The sequence below is a fragment of the Nycticebus coucang genome, chromosome 13 (genome assembly GCF_027406575.1).
Source record: "Nycticebus coucang isolate mNycCou1 chromosome 13, mNycCou1.pri, whole genome shotgun sequence".
In the NCBI taxonomy this organism is placed as follows: domain Eukaryota; kingdom Metazoa; phylum Chordata; class Mammalia; order Primates; family Lorisidae; genus Nycticebus; species Nycticebus coucang.
Window position 1 is genome coordinate 97,618,486 of NC_069792.1, and position 21,330 is coordinate 97,639,815.

Here is a 21,330-nt window from a genome sequence, read left to right on the forward strand (position 1 = left end):
AGCCAATCCCTCCCCATGGAACACATGCCAGAAAAAGTAATTACATTTTACTCTCAGCACAGCTCCTGTGGTACTCAGAGCAGAAAAATCCCTGAGCCTCAGGGATCACACCTGCCAGGAACTTCCCGGGCAAGTACGGGGCCCTGGCCAGCTCCACCTGCAGCCTGGGCACGGCTCTCCAAAGGCAGGATCCAGGGGCTCAGGTGTTTGCATGGATCAGACTTCAGAGCTCCTAGAACTCACTCAGTCCACCTGAGAGTCCAGGCCAGGCCTGTTCATAGAAGTGGTTGCTACCAAGCCCCTTTCCAGCATGTGTAATCATAAGATTGTGCCCTCACCCACATGTCCACTATGCACGTAAGGGGCACACTCCTGGGAGCCATGGAAGGCTGTATGGAGAGCTGGAAGCCTGCAAGAGCATCCCAGCCTACGGGACAGAGTGTCCCAGCCTGCAGGATGGGTGGTCTCCAAATGTTAGGTAATTGCATGCTTGTCAGTGAAAACCCTTCTGAGCATTTAAATCCAATATTTGTACATTTAATTATAATAAGAAACATATACAATTCTACTCATACATATTATATATTATAAATACAAAAAAAGTGTTGATATTTTTAAAGATGAGATAAAAATGGAATAATCCACGTTTTAAAGATAGATATTTTATGTATTAATAAACCAAACAACACTTTTCTGTCTCTATTTCTCTCCATCACTATTTTTCCTATTACACGACTAGCCCTTTTATTTATACACATGCGTATGTACACACATAGGCATATATATATCAACACACACACACAGGATGTATGTGGATATATAAACCAGACTTTGTAAAAATTACAAGATGCTAAAACTGTTTAGCCTAATTCAATATTAGTCTTTAGCGTTGAATCTGGCTGAACAAGATTTTTCCCGAATCACGCAGATCTAGAGAGAAGAGAATCCTGAATAGGTCAGAGTGTCCACACTCATCTTCCCACTTGAACTTGGGGTTCTACCCATGTTCCTTATGGGCCACTTTGAAATGTTTTGCTAATGGAGACGACTCTATACAAAGATCACTCAGTATGTCAAGGTCCAATATAGAGCTAGCATGAGGTGTGCTGTAAATAATTGATCTGTATATTAAAGAGCTTTATGAATAAGACCTCATCTTCCAGCTCAATGTTGGAAATGATTACTTATCATCTATACTTTCAGTATTTATAGCAACAGTCTCTTGTAAGAAGTAGGAAAACTGTGGTTCTGATGTTTCCTGGTTTCTGGTATTCTTCCATTATCACCATTACCTTCAATTCATGATTCTTTCAGAGCTCTATGAGGGTTGGTGTAGTGAAAACTAGGAAACAATTTATAGGTGTAGGTAAATGGCTGTCCCCAGTGCAGTGCTTGGGACATGAGGGATGCCAGTCCGTGTGTGTGTGTGCTGCGAGCTCTTCGCACCTGAGTTACTGAATGGGGCTCATGACTGTGGATGGACAAAGGAAAGTTTACAGGGTCAATCTGGGCTCTAATTACTAGTGGTGCTTGCTCTCTTTTTCCATTTTGTCCAAAACAATTGCAAAACAAGTTCTACTATTTCGTCCCACATTCTGATGGCTTTCTTATAAAGCCTGGGGAGAATACAGCCTACTTTGGAGAATATAGCCTTAAATCACAAAAAATAATACACAATTCTGAGTGAGAATGCTGTCGCCTCAGCTCCCCCCTTTGCTGTGTCAAAGCTGTGGACTCTTCTGCTCCCCTGCTATCAGGCTGCTGATCTGGTAAATGAAGACAGCACTGCTTGCTGCTATGATCGGTTACAAAGAGTTAGGAGACAATGACTAGAAAAATGTCTAACATCATGACAGCCCCAGGACATGATCAAAACTATTTCCTTTTCTTTTTTTTATTATTAAATCATAGCTGTGTACATTAATGCAATCAGGGGGCACCATACACTGGTTTTATAGACCGTTTGACACATTTTCATCACACTGGTTAACATAGCCTTCCTGGCATTTTCTTAGTTATTGTGTTAAGACATTTACATTCTACATTTACTAAGTTTCATATACACTCTTGTAAGATGCACCGTAGGTGTAATCCCACCAATCACCCTCCCTCCGCCCACCTCCCCCCTCCCTACCCTCCCTTTCCCCCTTTCCCATATTCTTAGGTTATAACTGGGTTATAGCTTTCATGTGAAAGCCATAAATTAGCTTCATAGTAGGGCTGAGTACATTGGATACTTTTTCTTCCATTCTTGAGATACTTTACTAGGAAGAATATGTTCCAGCTCCATCCATGTAAACATGAACGAGGTAAAGTCTCCATCTTTCTTTAAGGCTGCATAATATTCCATGGTGTACATATACCACAATTTATTAATCCATTCATGTATCAATGGGCACTTGGGCTTCTTCCATGACTTAGCAATTATGAATTGGGCTGCAATAAACATTCTGGTACAAATATCTTTGTTATGATGTGATTTTTGGTCTTCTGGGTATATGCCTAGTAGAGGAATTATAAGATTGAATGGCAGATCTATTTTTAGATCTCTGAGTGTTCTCCATACATCTTTCCAAAAGCAATGTATTAATTTGCATTCCCACCTGCAGTGTAGAAGTGTTCCCTTTTCTCCACATCCATGCCAACATCTCTGGTCTTGGGATTTTGTGATATGGGCTAATCTTACTGGAGTTAAATGATATCTCAAAGTAGTTTTGATTTGCATTTCTCTGATGATTAAAGATTATGAGCATTTTTTCATATGTCTGTAGGCCGTGCGCCTGTCTTCAGAGAAGTTTCTCTTCAAGTCCCTTGCCCAGCCTGCAATGGGATCACTGTTCTTTTCTTGCTTATACGTTTGAGTTCTCTGTGGATTCTGGTTATTAAACCTTTGTCGGAGACATAACCTGCAAATATCTTCTCCCATTCTGAGGGCTGTTTGCTTGCTTTACTTACTGTGTTCTTGGCTGTGCAGAAGCTTTTTAGTTTGATGGGGTCCCAGTAGTGTATTTTTGAAGCTGCTTCAATTGCCCAGGGGGTCCTCCTCATAAAATACTCGCCCAGACCGATTTCTTCAAGGGTTTTCCCTGCACTCTCTCCTAGTATTTTTATAGTTTCATGTCTTAAGTTTAAATCTTTAATCCAGTGAGAGTCTATCTTAGTTAATGGTAAAAGGTGTGGGTCCAGTTAAGTGATCAAGGAATATAGCAGCGTCTCAGGTTACAAAATCAACATTCATAAATCGGTAGCCTTTATATATACTAACAATAGTCAAGCTGAAAAAACAGTTAAGGACTCTATTCCGTTCACAGTAGTGCCAAAGAAGATGAAATATTTGAGAGTTTATCGAATAAAGGATGTGAAAGATCTCTATAAAGAGAACTATGAAACTCTAAGAAAAGAAATAGCTGAAAATATTAACAAATGGAAAAACATACCATGCTCATGGCTGGGAAGAATCAACATTGTTAAAATGTCCATACTACCCAAAGCAATATACAATTTTAATGCAATCACTATTAAAGCTCCACTGTCATACTTTAAAGATCTTGAAAACATACTTCGTTTTATATGGAATCAGAAAAAAACTCAAATAGCCAAGACATTACTCAGCAATAAAAACGAAGCAGGAGGAATCACGCTACTAGACCTCAGAACTATACTATAAATCGATAGTGATCAAAACAGCATGGTACTGGCACAAAAACAGAGAGGTATATGTCTGGAACAGAATAGAGAACCAAGAGATGAACCCATCTACTTACTGTTATTTGATCTTTGACAAGCCAATTAAAAACATTCAGTGGGGAAAAGATTCCCTATTTAACAAATGGTGTTGGATGAACTGGCTATTTCCTTTTCTTGAAAACACAGAACCTAAAGAGCAGAGAGGAGCGGTGTACCAGGGAACTCCCAGCAGCAGCAGCAGAGCCCGCTGTGCTCTCATCACTACGTTGGCAACTTGTGATCAAATCAGCAGAGGTGGGTGGATGGCACTGGGACTCACAGGAGGATGCACAGAGCTCTGTGTCCTCAGAGCCAGGGCCTGAACCCTGAGCAGAACCCTTCCTGGGCCTCCTTCTCTGGAACATAAAGCTGGTCCCAGAATTGGTCCCCATTCCTCCCACTGCCTGAGTTAGGCAACCTGCCAAAACACTCAGGCCATTGAATTTCACCCCTAAGTAAGAGGGGGCCACAGCACACAAGAGGCACTTGAAGCATTAATTTCAGAACCATCCTTTGAAAACTGGAGTATCATCTTGAAGTTAGATTATAAAAATGTATATGGATTTTCACTCTTTATTTAATCAAGAGATGGTATCTCTAATATTTCTCCACCCTGAATGTGGACTGGCCTTGTAACTCACTTTCGCCAGGAGAATTCATTCGAACAGCATTTCCAAAGCTGGACATCAAAAAGCTTTTCTGTTCTTATTCGTGGAAGCTAACTAGAGATGTGTACCAAGCCCAGGAACCTAGCCCTGCTGGAGGTTGAGAGGCCACAGGGAAGAGAACCAGAGTCCCCCAGAGGAGGGCCCAGACCTGTGAGCAAGCCCGGTCCAATTCAACAGAATCACCCAGCCGAGCCTAGTACAAAATACTCACCAAGAATCAGGTGCTAACTTAAAGAGTTTGCTTTAAGCCCCTAAGTTTTGGGGTAAGTTTGTCATACACCAAGATCAAACCAGTAGATGCCGCTTATTTTGGTCACTAATTTGCTCTGTGAACTTGGACATGTAACATCATAGCCATGAACTCGGGCTTCTTTATCAGTAATGTGGCAGAAGTAGCAGCCCCTCTGGTGCATGCAACTTCCCTCTGCCTTCTGCTGCCCTGTGTAACCATTTCCCGTCTTTATTATTTGCAGGGATTCGGAAAGGTTAGTGTATCACGAGGATTTAGTGAGATCATGCATGTAAAATGGCAGATTTAGAGTATATTCTCCAAACAATAGAAGCAACTAGATTTTAACTATGCATTTAAAGAGAACATTTATAAATAGCAACATTCTCAGTTTTTGAAACGTCCAGGCGCAAGTTTGATATATGTGGTTTTGGAGGAACGGCCTCCATAAATATCGAGCACACAGACATCTTTTTATCTGAGCTACACAGGCAAGCTTCATTTCCCATAAACTCACTTTCCTTTAAAATAGACATTTATCATGGAAAGAGCAACTGAGAAGAGAGAAGGTACACGGGCTGCAGGAGGGAGGAGATAAATTAGCATTTCCTAGTCTGTCAATATATGGTTTACTTTCAGACACATTAAAGGTTTAAATTTGCAACTTGGCAAGAAAGCATAATGAAAATCCTTTCCTCACTCATCTCAAATTTCCTATAACCTGCCCTCCCCTCATCCACCTCCTCCAAGGAAAATAAACACACACACCCACATATATACACAAACACACACAAAAATACAAATTGTAAAGAACACTTACCCTCTCTGAAAGAGATCCACATTATAAAACTTATGTAGCTCTACAGAAAACTCCACCGTTCCTTGTACTTCAGACATGATCTTTTTGGTTCATTACCTGAAAAACAAGAGAGAAATTAACAACTGGAGATGACATCAGCCAGACATGGGGATGCTAGCGTCTACACGAGGAAACCAACAGTGTTTCCATGGACAAGAATAGCCGCCAGTGGGACCCGGGCAGTCGCATGTGTCCACTGAATGCCACCGTTCAGGGCTACTTTTATAGAAGACACAGCACAGTGCCCTGCCCACGGTCATGCAGCTGACACCTGGAAGGGCTGGGACTCAGACCCAGTCATCCTAACTCCGGAGTCTGGCTGGTCCCTGCCACTTCCTACTGAGGGACACTGTGGAGGCAGCAACACCCAGCTAACAGCACATCCTTCACGGCCACAGGCAGAGGACCCTGCTGTCCCACTTCATAGCTGCGTGACCTTGAGCAAGTCACTTAACTGCTCTCACCCCCAATGTCACGTGAGGACTGGTGGCAGCACATAATGTTGATACAAGATAGGAAGATTGAATATGTCACATTGAATATAACGTGTGGTCACTGAAGTCTAGTAAATGTTCAGTAAATGGGCTGCCTACCATTAACAGTTGAAAATGATTTTATCATTAGTATTTTAAGGGCAGGTCTAAGGAGCGATGGTGGCTAGAGTGATGAGAATAAAGGTATGTTCCATCAAATATGCGACACAGAGCCCATGGGTGCTGGTGCCAGGCAGATGCGGGACCCACCTTGGTGGGTTGATAATTTGTCAAGCCAGGAGACCAAAGGGCCAGTAAGACAGCTGGGTGGGAAAGCTGACCAGGAACAAAATTAAAATAGCCCACGTGGCTCGGCGCCTGTAGCACAGTGCTTATGGCGCCAGCCACATACACGGAGGGTGACAGGTTCAAACCCAGCCTGGGCCAGCTAAACAAAGACATCTGTGACAAAAAAATAGCTGGGCGTTGTGGTAGGGCACCTGTAGTCCCAGATACTTGGGAGGAGTTTGAGGTTGCTGTGAGCTGTGACGCCACAACCCTCTACCGAGGGTGACATAGTAAAACTCTGTCTCAAAAAGAAAAAGTCCATGTGTGGGATGAGAAACAAACCAAAGCAAGGCAGGTTTCTGAGAAAACAAAACCATGCAGAGGCCAGGACTGCACAAAGGGGAAGAAACAATCTGCATGGAACACCACTTACACTCTTACACGTGCAGAAGGTTCTCTTCCAAATTGCCTAATTGCCTGGGTCTCCTTTCCAAGCCCACTTCTTTCTGCCCCCAAGATGCTTCAGGGAACAGATCACCCCTGTAGCTCAGAATCCAAGTGAATTAACAAGGCCATGGTAGGCCAGTCCTGAGAATAAGAGCAAGAGGGATTAACTGGGCCTTAACTGTGTCTCAGCCCTAAGGGGGCTCTGTCTGGGGTAACATTTCCGAGGACGCGGACACTGCATACCAAATTGAAATGTAGCAGATCCTAGGAGCCAAGCTCTATAAATTCCACAAGACCAAACTGCAATCTAGCAAACCCAAAAAGGCCTGGCTTACAAAATGTGCCAAAAGCCTGTTTCGATTTCCCTAATGGGAGGGACATCAGGGCCTGGCCCTGCCCAACCCACCCAGACAGTCAGGGTCGGAACCCCCCATTCAATTTCAATCTCAAGGCATTTCCAGGAAAAGCAGGGCTGAGGGTCAGCAGAGAGAGGCCACTGTGTGTTTCCATCCTGAGCACAGCAACCGCATCTTCCTCATGTCCTGATCACCCCACACATCTGAATCCTCAGAAACCACCTCAAGCCCTGTCTCAAAAAAAAAAAAAAAAAAAAAAAAAACCAGGTGGTTGTTGGCTTCAATTGTCCCTGGTCCCTCTCCTGATCTCTGAGCCTGGCAGGGAGAATATTCAGAAAGAGGCACAAATAGAGTGAGCTCAATGCACTCCACGTGATTTGCCTGCCATGTGCCACATGCTGCTGGGGTGTCCATTTGTCATGTTGCATGGTCCCCAGAAACCTCCTTCAGTGCATAGTAAGGACCCTGATCCCGTTCACAGGAAGAGCACCAGCCAAAAGGCCTGGGGTTTCCAGCTCTGGCTCTGGCTCACAGTGACAGGGACGGTGTTCTTCCAGGGCCTTAGTACTTACTACAAAGATATTTAATGCATGCAGAATGCCACACGGGATATGATTTTCTCCTTGGAAGATGCATCTTGCCGTCCTGTTCTTCAAGATTAACAGGATCAGGCTCTGGCACTTGCAAACACAAACATTGCTTCTCGGTGGGAAGCTGCATTTCCATTATAGTAATATGGGATTGATTATAACCAAACACGCAGTGATTCAATAAGGAAGATGAGCTTGCCTTTAAAATACCAGTTTTAAAGCTCTGTTGATTTTGCTAGCACCCATTCTTAGTTCACTTTGAGCATAGTAATCCAAAACCGTGCTTAGGTTGCAGCCCTCTCCCCACTCTTTGTGGCCATGGATTAATGAGAAGGTATTAGAGTAGAGATTCTCAGGTGCGGAGCTCAGAATCGTAGCATCAGCCTCCCTGGTCCCCTCCAGACCTGCTCTGGCAGAGCCTGCAGGGATGAGGCCCAGCAATCCACATTTCCATAAACCCTGGGGGATTCAATGCCAACAGTCACTTTAGAGCCACTTTAGAGTCTCTAGCCTTAGAGACTAGAGTTTGGGGGTTAACTGGACCAGAGTTTACCTGGTTCCTCGTGAGCCTCATGACTGGGTCCATTGCTTAACCTCTCTGTTTAGTGTCCGGCACATTGTAAGAACACACACAGTGTGCACACAAGCAAACATACATCACACTCGTACAGCCAGTACACACCCAAACACAGAGACACACATGTATAGACACAGCACAGACACAGCATCACAGCTGACTCACAGCACACACAGACGCGGTGCACACACAGACGTGATGCACACACAGCTGACTCACAGCACGCACAGACGCGGTGCGCACACAGACGTGATGCACACACAGCTGACTCACAGCACGCACAGACGCGGTGCGCACACAGACGTGATGCACACACAGCGGACTCACAGCACGCACAGACGCGGTGCGCACACAGACGTGATGCACACACAGCGGACTCACAGCACGCACAGACGCGGTGCGCACACAGACGTGATGCACACACAGCGGACTCACAGCACGCACAGACGCGGTGCGCACACAGACGTGATGCACACACAGCTGACTCACAGCACGCACAGACGTGATGCACACACAGCCGACTCACAGCACACACAGACGTGGTGCGCACACAGCTGACTCACAACACACACAGACGTGGTGCGCACACAGCTGACTCACAGCACACACAGACGCGGTGCACACACACACCATAGACATCTTCTCTGCACTGACCTCCTGCCACAACCAGCACTCAGAACACCAGTGCTCTCCTCATTCCACTGTGTGCGTGTGACTCTGCAACTTCACACCTGCATTTCCTGGAAGCTGCGCCCAGGCAAGCAGCACTATTAGGCACATAGAACTCCAAAGCAGACCTTGCCCACATGGTGACGAGCAGGGAGAGAATGACAGGGGCTCAGGAAAAGCCTCCTGGGAAGGCCGGCTTCAGAACAAGGAGGCCTCAGCTTGTCTCTCTCCAGGGTCACCAAGGCATCTCTCTCTGTTCTGAGAGTGAGATGACCCCTCAGCAGATCTTGGAGCCTCAGCTCACCTGGGGTCCACACACCTGCCCTTGGCACTTCCTTCATCCTGTGTGGCCCCCCTGGATGCCCTGGTCCCTGTCTGGTCCCTGCTCAGGCAGCACTACTCACAACCGGCACCCAGGTGAGCCACATGTTAGAAAACACACCTAAGAAGAGGCAGACAGAGGCACGATGGCCCCTGCCCAGACATGAGTGCAGGCCCAGAGAAGCAGTCCTCATGGACAGCAGAGAACACTTTGTCTCGAGAGCAGTGTTTTCCAAACTTCTGTATCTCACGACACACTTGAAGCTATAGTTAAGCTTCTGCAGCACACTTAAATTGTGTTGATCAAAAAAAAAAAGAGTGCAACTAGTGTATGGTGCCCCATAATCACATTAATGTACACAGCTATGATTTAATAAAATAAAAAAAAGGAAAAAAAAGAGTGAAAAAAAGAATCTTTGTACTGTGCTTTGGACTTCTTTCAAAAATAATTTAATCTTTTCAAATGTTCACAGCACACCTAAGATTGTCTCCCAGTACACCGGTTGAAAATCATTGCTCTAGACCAATGTACACAAAGGCTCTAGAACCAGGCAGGTGAGTCACCACTGACCCTGAGTGACCTTGGGGTCATTACTCCCCTCCTTGGGCCTCACTTCACTCATAATCAAAGTGGGAATAATAATAACACCTACTTCATGGAGTTATTGTAAGACTTAAACCTATTAATATACCTGAGGCACTTGGAAGTGAGCCTAGCATATGACAGGCCCTCAATAAATGCAGGCTATTTTTAGTGTTGTTACAGAACGTAGAACTAGAAGACAGGGTAGAAGAAATTACAGTGAAATTGCAGCCCTGTTTGGTTTTCATTCATTAAAGAAAATCTGGATTGACGGTGGCTGTATCGACCTGCCCTGTCTGGGCTCTTTCTAGCCACCCCAGCTGCCAACAATGGATGGATCCATCTCGGGAGGCAATGAACTTACCCACCACTGGGGGGTGGGGCCAACTTTCACGGACAGCTGGGCCCCAGCCTTGAGTTTAAATGATGATTAAATTTCCTTTTATCCATAAAGTCCACAGATCCCGTTATCCCGTTATCTGCAGCAGGTAAGTTTATCTCTGATCCATGAGGAACAAAAAGGGCAAAGAGAAGAGCTGAAGACCAGGAGGTGACATCACAGAACCCCGGCTCTGGCCTGATTTCTGTCGCTTAATTAGTTACCTGGGACGGCTCTGAGCCCAGGCACCTGCTTCTGCATGTTCAGGGAGACGCCCACCTCAGAGAATGACACAAAATAGGAACTACCTAACCAGATTAGTGTCAGATATTAAAAATGTTCTCACTGTCAACAGGGTCTTGGCAAAGGAATGAAGAAAAAGTATTTTGGAAACATGGGCATGTTACTTATCCTTACTTGAGAAAAAGATGGCTAGCTTAGACGCTCCTATACAATGGGAGTCATTGTCTATTTTTGAATTTCTGAGCACATGGTGTCTGGCAAACAGTAGACGTTCACAGGTACTGGTGGAATTAAGGCTAAAAGGTAACATCAGAAAACAGCTGTGGCCAGAGTGTGACTATGGAAGGAGGACAAATTTCAACAAGGAAAAACAAAGTAAGAAAAAAACAAAATACCAACTATATAGGCGTTGGACAATGATGAGGGTCATGGGGAAAGGAAGCCAGTTATTTATCACTATAGGTGTCCAAAAGAGGGTGCCAGGGGAGTCGTCCGAGACCTCACCAGGACTGAGGGGGTGTCCTGGCAAGCAGAGAGGTGTCCATGGAGAACACGCTCAGGAGGGCAGGGTGGGCTGTGATTCCTATCTTCCCTGCCCAGTTTTGTTCAACACTTGGTCTAAGAATCTCCTGCGAGAGAACCACCTCATAAAGGAAAATAGAATTCCTTAACTTTACACTCAGGCCTCTGAATCAGACTCTGGGGTGGGGTCTAGGACCACACACGCTGAGCTGAACCCAGGTGTGCAGCTGCTGTAATGCCAGCCTAGCAGAGAAACTGTCCACAGTGCTGACAACTGAGCATGAGGCCAGAGCAAATCATCCACTTCCCATTTCTGGGGACCTGGAGAACAAGAAAACCACTTTGGGAAGGAATATTAGATGCCTCTCTTTAAAAAATCAAATTCCTTTCCTTTTAGAATTATAAAAATTGTCTGGATTTGTTAAACTCCTATGTGTAATGCAACAATTCTAATTAGAACCTGGAAGGAAGCTTCCACAGTGCCGTGTGTGTGAGTGAGAGAGAGATTAGGTTTGGGGACAGATCAGCCAGGACCAACCACCTATTTTACAATTTATTACAAGTAATAAAATGCCCCAAGCCTCAGTCTCCTCCTCTGAAAACTAAGCTAGTTACTCCTCACCTACCCCCAGTGTATAATGGCCAAGGTTGACAACTGATGTCAGAACTGGCTTTCCCATAACACAAAGTTGAAACAACTAAGAATATTTGTTAATGTACTTAGTTAGTTGTTGAATGTTTTGTTTTAAATTTTCTTTTTACTTTTATCATCAGATTTCATGATGCTTTTCCTTCTTGTGTGTTTGTTTCCTTCGAATTTTATGTAATTATTACCCAGAATGTTGTAGTCAAAGACATTCAAAACCCAGCAACACAGTGAGAGCGAGGCGGAGTCCTTGTTCTCTGTTCCAACATTATAGCCTGCAGCAATCTCCTCCAGCAACAGGGCCAGAAGATGACCCCTCCCCATGTGTGCATGCACAGACACACACACACACACACACACTCCTCCTTGCAGCAGATTGATCTGGGCTGACCCCAGAGCTGTGGAAGACTACCACCACCTACCCAGCTGTCTGGAAGACCACCACCACCTACCCAACTGTCTAGAAGACCACCACCACCTACCTATCTGTCTGGAAGACCACCACCACCTACCCAGCTGTCTGAAAGACCACCACCACCTACCCAGCTGTCTAAAAGACCACCACCACCTATCTATCTGTCTAGAAGACCACCACCACCTACCCAACTGTCTAGAAGACCACCACCACCTACTCAGCTGTCTGAAAGACCACCACCACCTACCTATCTGTCTGGAAGACCACCACCACCTACCTATCTGTCTGGAAGACCACCACCACCTACCCAGCTGTCTGGTGATTGGCTATGCTCAGCCATCAGGTCTCCTGCCCACTTCCCCGCCACAAAGACAATGAGCTGTAAATTGTCACCATCCTCAGCTCCTCAAACCCTCACCCCTCTGTCCATGTCCAATCCCCCCTCCCACAAGTGATGATACCCCCTCACCCCCGTGCTGATGACTTTACGCTGGCTTCACCACCTCACTTTACTCTCTGCCCTCTCCCTCCAGGGCCTACCAGAGCACCAGGCAGCCCTGCCCACACCTCCCAACAGAGACTCTACCTTGCCCTCAGCATGACTCAGGAGGTATTTTATACTCCATCAATTTGTTCTCCAGGCACAATGCATCATCCCCCCCTCTCATGCCACATCTGGGCTTTAAACTGTGTCCTTACGTCCTTGAACATGAGCTTTTCCAAGGATTCCATCTCTGTACAGACATCAGGGAGAATGTCAGTGTGTGAGGGTGGCCCTGATAATTAAAGATGATCACGTGTACAAAGAACTTCAGTCACTACCTGGAAAACTGGCACTCAGTCACCATTGGTGGCAATTTTTGTTTTTATCTCTGTCTTCAACATAGTTGACAAAAATTCAAAAGGTCCTTCATTCCATTCAGACCAAAAGAAGCAGGCCTTCTGTTAACTTTAGGTGTTCTGGGTGCCTATTGGGGTGATATTGAGTAATCGTTTGTAGTTTTCATTGCACTATGTCTAAAATGTTTAATCAGCCACGTGTATTTAATAAATGTGTTAGAGCATTATCAGTTGCCTCTGAACACATTCGATAAAAATAAATCCAATACCTCATTAAATATTTCTTATGAAAAACTCTTTTCACAAGTAAATCTTTCCCTCTAACATGAAGTTTTTCTTTAAATCTTGAATACTCAAACTGTACAGCCTTTGAAAGATTACAGGAAAATAAATGTTTGCTCTTAATACACATCAGTATTTACTTTATGAAAAGGGCATGCGACATTTATGTGCTCAAAAAAATGTAAATTGTAGAACTATAATCTGGTGGGTGGAGAAGATAGAAAGTAACCCTTCCGTGCTGCAGAGGAAAACAGTAAGCTATCTTAGTCTGTTTTCTGCTGCTATAAAAGAATAATACAGACTAGGCAATTTATTTAAAACAAACGAACAAAATAAAACAAACAAGATGACTTGGCTGTGGAGGCTGTGGAGTTCGACAGCATGACATCTGGTGAGGCCCTTGTGCTGTGTTATCCTGCAGAGGAAGGGCGGAACGCAAAAGAGAGCCCTAAAGACAGAAAGGAAATGGGGCCAAACCCCCTTTTACAAAAACCCCAGTCCTGAGATAATTCGCTCCCTGTATGATGTTCATGAGGCAGAGCCCTCACATCCCAGTCACTTCTTACAGACCCCACCTTTCAGCACTGCCACAAGGACAACTAAACTTCAACGTGAGTTTTGGCAGAGACACCAAAACCAGAGCAGGATCCCAGAGCATAACCCCCCAAGTTCATGGGAGAGCCATCCTCATACCCTGGAAGCCTATCAGAATGCACTGCCCTCGCTCTGGGGGCTGAGAGATGGAGCAGGAATCACACTCTGACCACATGCAACTGTTATGTTCAGCAGACAGCCTGCCCCGCAGGAGGCATCCCCCAGGCAGCCATTCTAACAGGGTAAATAACCTCAGCTCGCTGCCTGGCATGGCCGCTGCAGGAGAAACCGACTCAGAGTTCCAGGCAAACAATCTCATTAGGGAAGGGAAACTAGTGCTTCTTCACTGAGGAAGGAGGACTTCCAAGAGGTCTTTCTTGCTCTGAGAGCATCTCATCCACATGGGAGTCCTGACCTGGGTCTTGGACATGTCACATGTGATCTCTGAGCCTTCAGGGTCATGTACACAATTTGGGCTCAAAACACAGGGACACAGGAATACTGAGCCATGGTACTCGGGCATCAGAAGACCAAGTCCTGAGAAGAGAAAACCAAGACACCACAAGGTCCAGGAGGATCAGTGCCAGGACACCAGAAGCGCAGAGAAGGGCACAGTCCCTGTGGCAATGGCTGAGACCCCTGGGTCTCAGCCTTCCAGGGATGGGCCAGCTCTATGATCCCAGGGCAAGACCTTAATCACTCTGTGCCTCAGTTTCCCCAATGGGAAATATCTTTGGAGTATGGCATATGGTACAGGTTCAAGCTGTTATATAAAGAAGAAAAAGTAAAACCTTTTTTTGTGGTGATATCAAAACAGACATTTTGACCCCCTTCCACCAATGAGTTGTCCACATGCGCAGACCACAAGCTTCTTCAGGACCTCCCAGCTGGGGGCAGAAAGAGAGCCCAAACCATAGCTCTGGCCTCCCACACCACGGCAAACACAGCCCCAGACTTTCATCTGCCTGAGGTTTGAAAGCATTTCCTTCCTCAGTGCAGACATCAGATCAGGCTGTGTGTGTCTGTTTATTTTTTTCACGTCTGAAGACACTGCCAATGGAAGCGTCCTACACAACGCCAACTCCCTGTTTTCCTTGGGGTTCTGTGTCCCCCTCATCTTAGGCAACATTTTAAAAGTCAGGCATGAAGGCACCTAAAATTTCGTACAAGGTTAACTGACTCATAAACTCAGGCAGAGGTCTGGAAGTACCAAAGATGAGGAAGCTCTGTGAAGGAAGCAGCAGCCAATGCCATCACCACTTGCAGCTTGCAGGGCGCAGAGCCTTCTCCCTTTCTGCCAAGGCTTTGGTGCCACTCACGGAGAAGCTTAGTATGTGACCACGGTGGGCGGCAATTCATTGCTCCTTCCACTCCTGCCACGCATGCACACACAGACACCTAACACGCATGCACACACAGACACAAACAACCAAGGACACCGGGAAGTCCTGCTGGAGACACAGCCTGGAGCCAGGGGAAGGCCGGGGCTTCTAGTCTGCCACATCTGGTTTACAGCCTGACCGCTTCACGGGCTACTTTATCAAGTTTTAGCCCTTCCAGCTTCCATGTCTGTAATCCTACAACAATGATATCTGCTGGACAATGATTTGCCTTTTAGAAGAGGGACAACAGTGTATAATTTTCACCAACATTATGGATGCTCAATGAACAGTGGACAACACTTATATTAGTCTTATAATAATAATATGCAAGCCATGCAAGAAAATGCTATGCATAACAAAGATGAGATGAAATAACCAAAGAGAGGGAACAGCAAAAGAATCTGGGGAAAGCTGAGTTGGCAGGAAAGACCCAGCCTGTGTGCCAGGACCTCATGCTTGGAGGAGGCACACCGGCATTTAGGTCACTACCACATAGGCTGGGCTCAAAGGTGGGGTCCCATCTTCCCTGGGTACTGGAGGAGACAGAAGCTGCTTCTCTCCTCATGGACAAACCCAGTGCAGGGAGGGTGTCGGCAGATGCCATGTCTGCCCCAGAAGCTGAAGATGGGATTCCTGCTTTGAGACTGCGCCTGGAATAGACATCCTCTGTGCTTCCTGACAGTCTCGAGAGTCTATGAATATCACACCATCTAATTTTAAGGTTCTGCATTCATTAATGGCTATAAATTTTTCAAGAGCATTCCGTTTGCAGAATGTCAGTGCACCCAATTCAAGTTCAATCACGTTAAGACATCAGCGAGGTTAGCATCATCAGTGTCTTTGCTTAACCCTTTGAGATTATCAGCACTGTGCAGGTATTAGTACCTCAAACAGCAAAGCACAGGGACTCAGTGGGCCCTATGATCATCTCGCCTACCCCCGCATTACACAGATACGAAATGAGGAAACGTCCTGCCCATAGTCACACAGTGAGTACCCTCATGCAAATAAGTACCAGAGAAAATGCAAATATAGATGAATGAATGAGCCCATTGTCCTTCCTTCTAATTAAATATAGTTTCTGTGGGCACTTGGAGCCAGCTCCTGCTAGGACTTTGAGATGGAAATAATTAAACCCCTCTTATTTTTTAATGCAGCCTTGAGCTCTCTCATCCTCTGCAGGCGTCTCCTGAGGAAGGAGGGGAGGTGTGTGCAATCCATCAAGCTTGAGCAGGTTCCTCAAGTGCCCCCAGAACCAGCACTGGGAAAGGAGGCGGGAGGAGTAACTGATGGTCAGGATGGCAGGGCCACGCTCTGTTTATCCTTCCCCGCACCCCAGTACAAACAGGAGAGGAGATGAACCCAAGATTCCGGGCTCCACCCAATGAGTCAAGGCTGGCATTTGAGACCTGCTCTCTGTCTGTGCCCTGGACACCATGGTTTGGGATCCAATTCTGTTTAGCATCTGTCATTAGCTTCACAAGTGCAGCCATGACTCAGCCTGCGTCACCACGTTCCCACACTGACCACCCACAAGATGTGCCTCTGTTGCCAACCTTCTCATGCACACCCAGGCTGCCCTCCTCCCAGCCAAAATGGAAAGCTAAGTAGGGACGAGATACAGCCAGCTGAGAGATGGGGTTAAACGTTTCAGGAATCTCTTGGGAGCCAACCTCCCAAGAGCAGAAGCATCGGTCTGCCCTGTGCCTGGCTGACCATCACGTGGGGTCCCCTAAAGGGCTCTTCCTTCTCCAGGGTGGCAGTCCCCACAAAGGACGGCCTCAGCCTCTCTTGAGGTCTCAGTGGTCAGCTTGTTGCGGCAAAGAGCTGGAGGGGCTTTGGGGCTGAGTGAATCCCCCACAGGGTACAGAGAGGCAGGTCCGTGCAGAGGAAATAGCAAAGTTTGGTGTCAATAGTCCTGGCCACCTTTGTTTTTCAATATTCTCATCTGTGGACAGGGGCTACTAATACCCTCTGTACAGGGTCAGTGTGAGAAAAAAACAGCTTAAATGTGGAATTCTGAGTGTGGAATCTGGCCCATAAAAACATTCAGAATTGTTGCGACTATTCTTAACCTACCTGTGATGCCAAGAGCCACTCAAGGGATAACAATTTAGAAACACAGTTGCCCTTCCTCTCAGAGTAAGAAATAGTCCCCATTAAAATGAATGGAGGGGGCGGTGCCTGTGGCTCAGTGAGTAGGGCGCCGGCCCCATATGCCGGAGGTGGCGGGTTCCAACCCAGCCCTGGCCAAAACCACAAAAAAATAAAAAATAATAAAAAAAAATTAAAATGAATGGAGGACCTCATTTCATAAGGAACATTCCCCTAAAACCTGCTTCGCAAGCATATTTAATTGTGCTGGCAAAAAATTATCCTGAGATGCTGGGGAGGAATCCTCAAGGAGAGGAGATGATAGAGAGGATGGAAAGCAGGGTGGACATGGATGTGTGTGTGGGCCTTGCATACACATGTCCACTGCACAAGGGGCCAGGGCAAGTCTCAGGCAGGACAAAGCCCATGCATTTGAATGAGCACCAGGCGCATCCTCACCATTCCCACCCACAAACATGCCCCTTACTACACTGTCACCTATTTGTCTCAATAGTCAGTGAGGCTACTGATATTCTTTAGCCCCAGAATCTAACGATTCCTTAGGCCCAGGCTCGGGAGTTCTAAAACCCAGGGGTGCCCAGCTCTGTTTCGTGGACTTTCCACTCAGGGCCTTCAAAGCCAGACGTGCTTTGGTTCCACTCCCAAATCCCATGTGTATTTCTTTTTTATTATTAAATCATAGCTGTGTACATTAATGCAATCATGGGGCACCATACACTGGTTTTATAGACCATTTGACATATTTTCATCACACTGGTTAACATAGCCTTAGGCATTTTCTTAGTTATTGTGTTAAGACATTTATATTCTACATTTACTAAGTTTCACATCCAATGTGTATTTCTATGCAAACTCGAGGCCAGTAGCTTAAGATCCTCGGGCCCCAATGTTCTCATCTGCAAAAACACACACATCTAGCAGGGAAAAGGTGGAGATTAAGTAGACAGAAGCGCATTCCGGCAAACAGGGAGAATCCAAGCTAGCTTGTGTGTGCCAGCAGGATCTTGAATTTTCCGCCCGTGCTTCTATTTCCCAATTATTTACACAAACATGAGAATGGGAACATGGAGTGAAGGAGGAAAGGAAGGCCGGACTGGAGGGACACCGGCCTCTGGGCACGGCAGGAGCATCTGGTTTTCTTCCAGGTAAACTATGTGTGTAAGCATGTGTGTCTGTGTGTGTACAGTGCAGAGTAGGGGAGACAGGCATGGATGGAACCACAGGGAGGCTGCAGGAAGCCGGGCACGTTTAGTTCTACAACTACTTAGAGGCTGGCAATTGGCCACCTCCTGATGCCCTCGCCTCCCACCTGGAGGGCACGAGCCCTTACGCCGCCTCACGCTGCCTCTCTTCTCGCCCTCCCTCCATGGCCCCTCCCTACTCTATGTGGCTGACAGCAGGTGGAAGGTTCTCCAAGAAGTACCTCCATTCACATCATCTGACCTCTGACCTCCTGAATAAACTCTACACCCTCATGTTGGCCAAGGTGGCCTGACCTGACCTACCTTCTGGTTCTACATGAAGGATCCCCTTCCTCCAAGATGCCTCCGCTCACAGGCCTCCCTACCATTCTCCCCCACCCTGCTTAGCTACCCCTGCAGGTATCGGCCTGAATCTTCCATGTGCTTCAAAGGCCTTTTCCAAGACTGTTGAAAGATATTCCTCAGTTTTCCTCCTGGTCTCAGCTCATATCTCATTTCTAAGTAGCCTGTTATCGCCTCTCAGATCCCGTCCGGCACATGACCCCACTGTATTATTTCTCGAGTATCAGCCTCCCATGGCATTGTCGGTGTGCCTGGATCCTTGCACCTCTCTCAGAACTTCACCTCCAGGACAGAAGCCCTTCATTTACTCGACCCAGACGTGGCCCTCCCTGAATGTACACCTGATGAACTAAAGGTAAAGGTTGAGCTGAGGCTTGAAAAAACTAGGATTTAGGAGTGGAAGGTTGAGAAAGAAGATACTGAAAGCAAAGGGGACAAGGAACGTACAGAGGGAAGTGGGCAAGACTCTCGGACCAAATATGATACTGGACATTGCAGTATTTTATTTCATTTAATCTTCAAAACCCCAACCTAACACATCATGATGTAATTGGTGCTAAGGGAGACAGCCACAAATACCCAAGACCACTCAGTTAATGAATGGATCAATGATTCTAGAACAGCATGAACTGAGCTCTCAGCTCCCTGGCCAGGGAGGAAAGGAGAAAACGCATCTCAGGAGTCACAGCCCATGGTGCCTTGGAGATTTAGGGGCCTAGAAGGAAAATGTGAGGAAGTACAGTGGAGGCCCCACAAGCATAAAGCATTTGGGTAGTTGCTTTCAACTGCGATATAGAATGAACCTGAATTAGGAAACTTTATACGGGCTTAGGTATATGTCTTCACAAAATGACAACAATCTCTTTTTTAGCATGAATTAATCATGAACGTATGCTTTTTAATTTTGTAAAGCTATCTCCCTTCATTGGTGTCTCAGCAAAGGCTGTGCAGACAAACCTCCCTGGTCAATGTGAGAGCCCTGGTTCATTCAGTCATTTAGCAGATATTGATATTAACTAAAGGCCAGGTAAGTGTCAGCAGTGGAACCAGGCATTAGGAAGATGAGAATAAATGGGAGCTCACGACAGGGAGACACAGCAACGTAAGTGGTGACAGGGGTGGAAGCAGATGACAGAGAAGGCCTGTCACAGGACCCAAGGGTGACGAGGGTGGCCTCATCATCTCCTCATCTGTTTAAGGGTAAAGTGGGTAGAGATAGCCCTGTAGGACACACACCCTATAAAATTTGAGCACGTGCAAACCCTATCACCATATTACCCACTTAATCTGACAAATTTAATCATATACAAAGGACAATGGGTAAAAAGTTCACTAAATGACAGTAATTAACACTGAAGTTACACAGACCAGCCCAGTGGGAGAGGAGAGGTGGGAAAAACTAAACTTTTTAAGGCCTGGCCCTAAAGGACCATATATTGGGGCCAGGCCTTAAAGGGTCAACACTCCTGCTGCCCAGACCCTGGAGGTTCAGCCATCTCCTAGCACTTTGTGGATCTGAGACAATGGTGTGGTCCACCCAGTAGACAGAGAGGAAGGGGGTGGGGGAGGGAGAGAAGAAAATACAGCTCAGGCACGTCTGCCTCTCCACCCCACCTTCCTGTCTCTTCCTCTTTTACCATCTTCCTCTCCAGACAGCACAGGGAGGACCCAGCTGAAATAAGAGACTGGAACCTCAAACTCACCCATTAGACTTTGAGACCTATACTGTCCTCAAGCTACTGCAGGGAGGGGTCCGCTATCCCCAGGGGCTACCGCTACATCCCAGATCCTGGGTGGGCTCTCCAAACTCATGGCCCCATTTGACCCCAAACACATTCTCATGAGGGTGGTGTTGTCATTACCCAGTGCTACAGAGGGTGTTACCAAGGACTGGTGGCTCGCCACGTCCAGGTACCTGGTGTCAGAAAGAAAATAATGAACAGGTTACAAACCACTGTCTCCCGAGTCCCAGGCAGGCATTTCTCCCCTACTTCTAACATACTTCCCAAGTCATCAACCAGCTTCCTGCATTCTGCACTCGGAAGGCAGAGTGTCTATCATATGAAAATCATTCCCTTCAGCTTCCTATCACCCTCTAAATAAAACTGAACTCCTCTAAGGAAGGTACATAAATGGCCAGCCAGGAATGAGAAGAGGCTCAACACCCTTACTCATCCGGGAGATGCAAATCAAAGTCACAGTGAGACATCCTGATTTAAAAAAAAAAAATGGTCCCGGCGGCTCCTGTGGCTCAAAGGGGAAGGGCACCTGTCCCATATGCCGGAGGTGGCGGGTTCAAACCCAGCCCCGGCCAAAAACCACACACACACACACACAAAATAAATAAATAAAATTAAAAAAAAAAATCTAAAACACTTTTTAAAAATGGGCCATAAAATAAATAAATAAATAAACAATAAAAAATTGGGCCAAAGACCTTAACCCCCTCAAGGAAAAAGGATACACAGATGGCTAACGGCATATGGAAAGATGTTCTTCATAATTTGTCAGTGGGAAAATGCAAATTAAAACAAAAATAAGATCCCACTACTTGTCTATTAGAAGGGCCAAACTCCAGGACA

General features: G+C 46.2%; 1 protein-coding gene across 1 annotated transcript in view; it reads right to left on the bottom strand.

Annotated features, from left to right (window-relative positions):
- The window catches only part of FAM135B (family with sequence similarity 135 member B), a 286,925-nt gene that overhangs the window by 179,719 nt on the left and 85,876 nt on the right, over positions 1–21,330 (bottom strand). The window contains exon 2 of the mRNA XM_053559011.1: positions 5,444–5,539. Coding sequence (XP_053414986.1) covers positions 5,444–5,520 — 77 coding nt within the window. The 5' untranslated portion in view covers positions 5,521–5,539. The remainder of the gene's footprint in view (positions 1–5,443; positions 5,540–21,330) is intronic.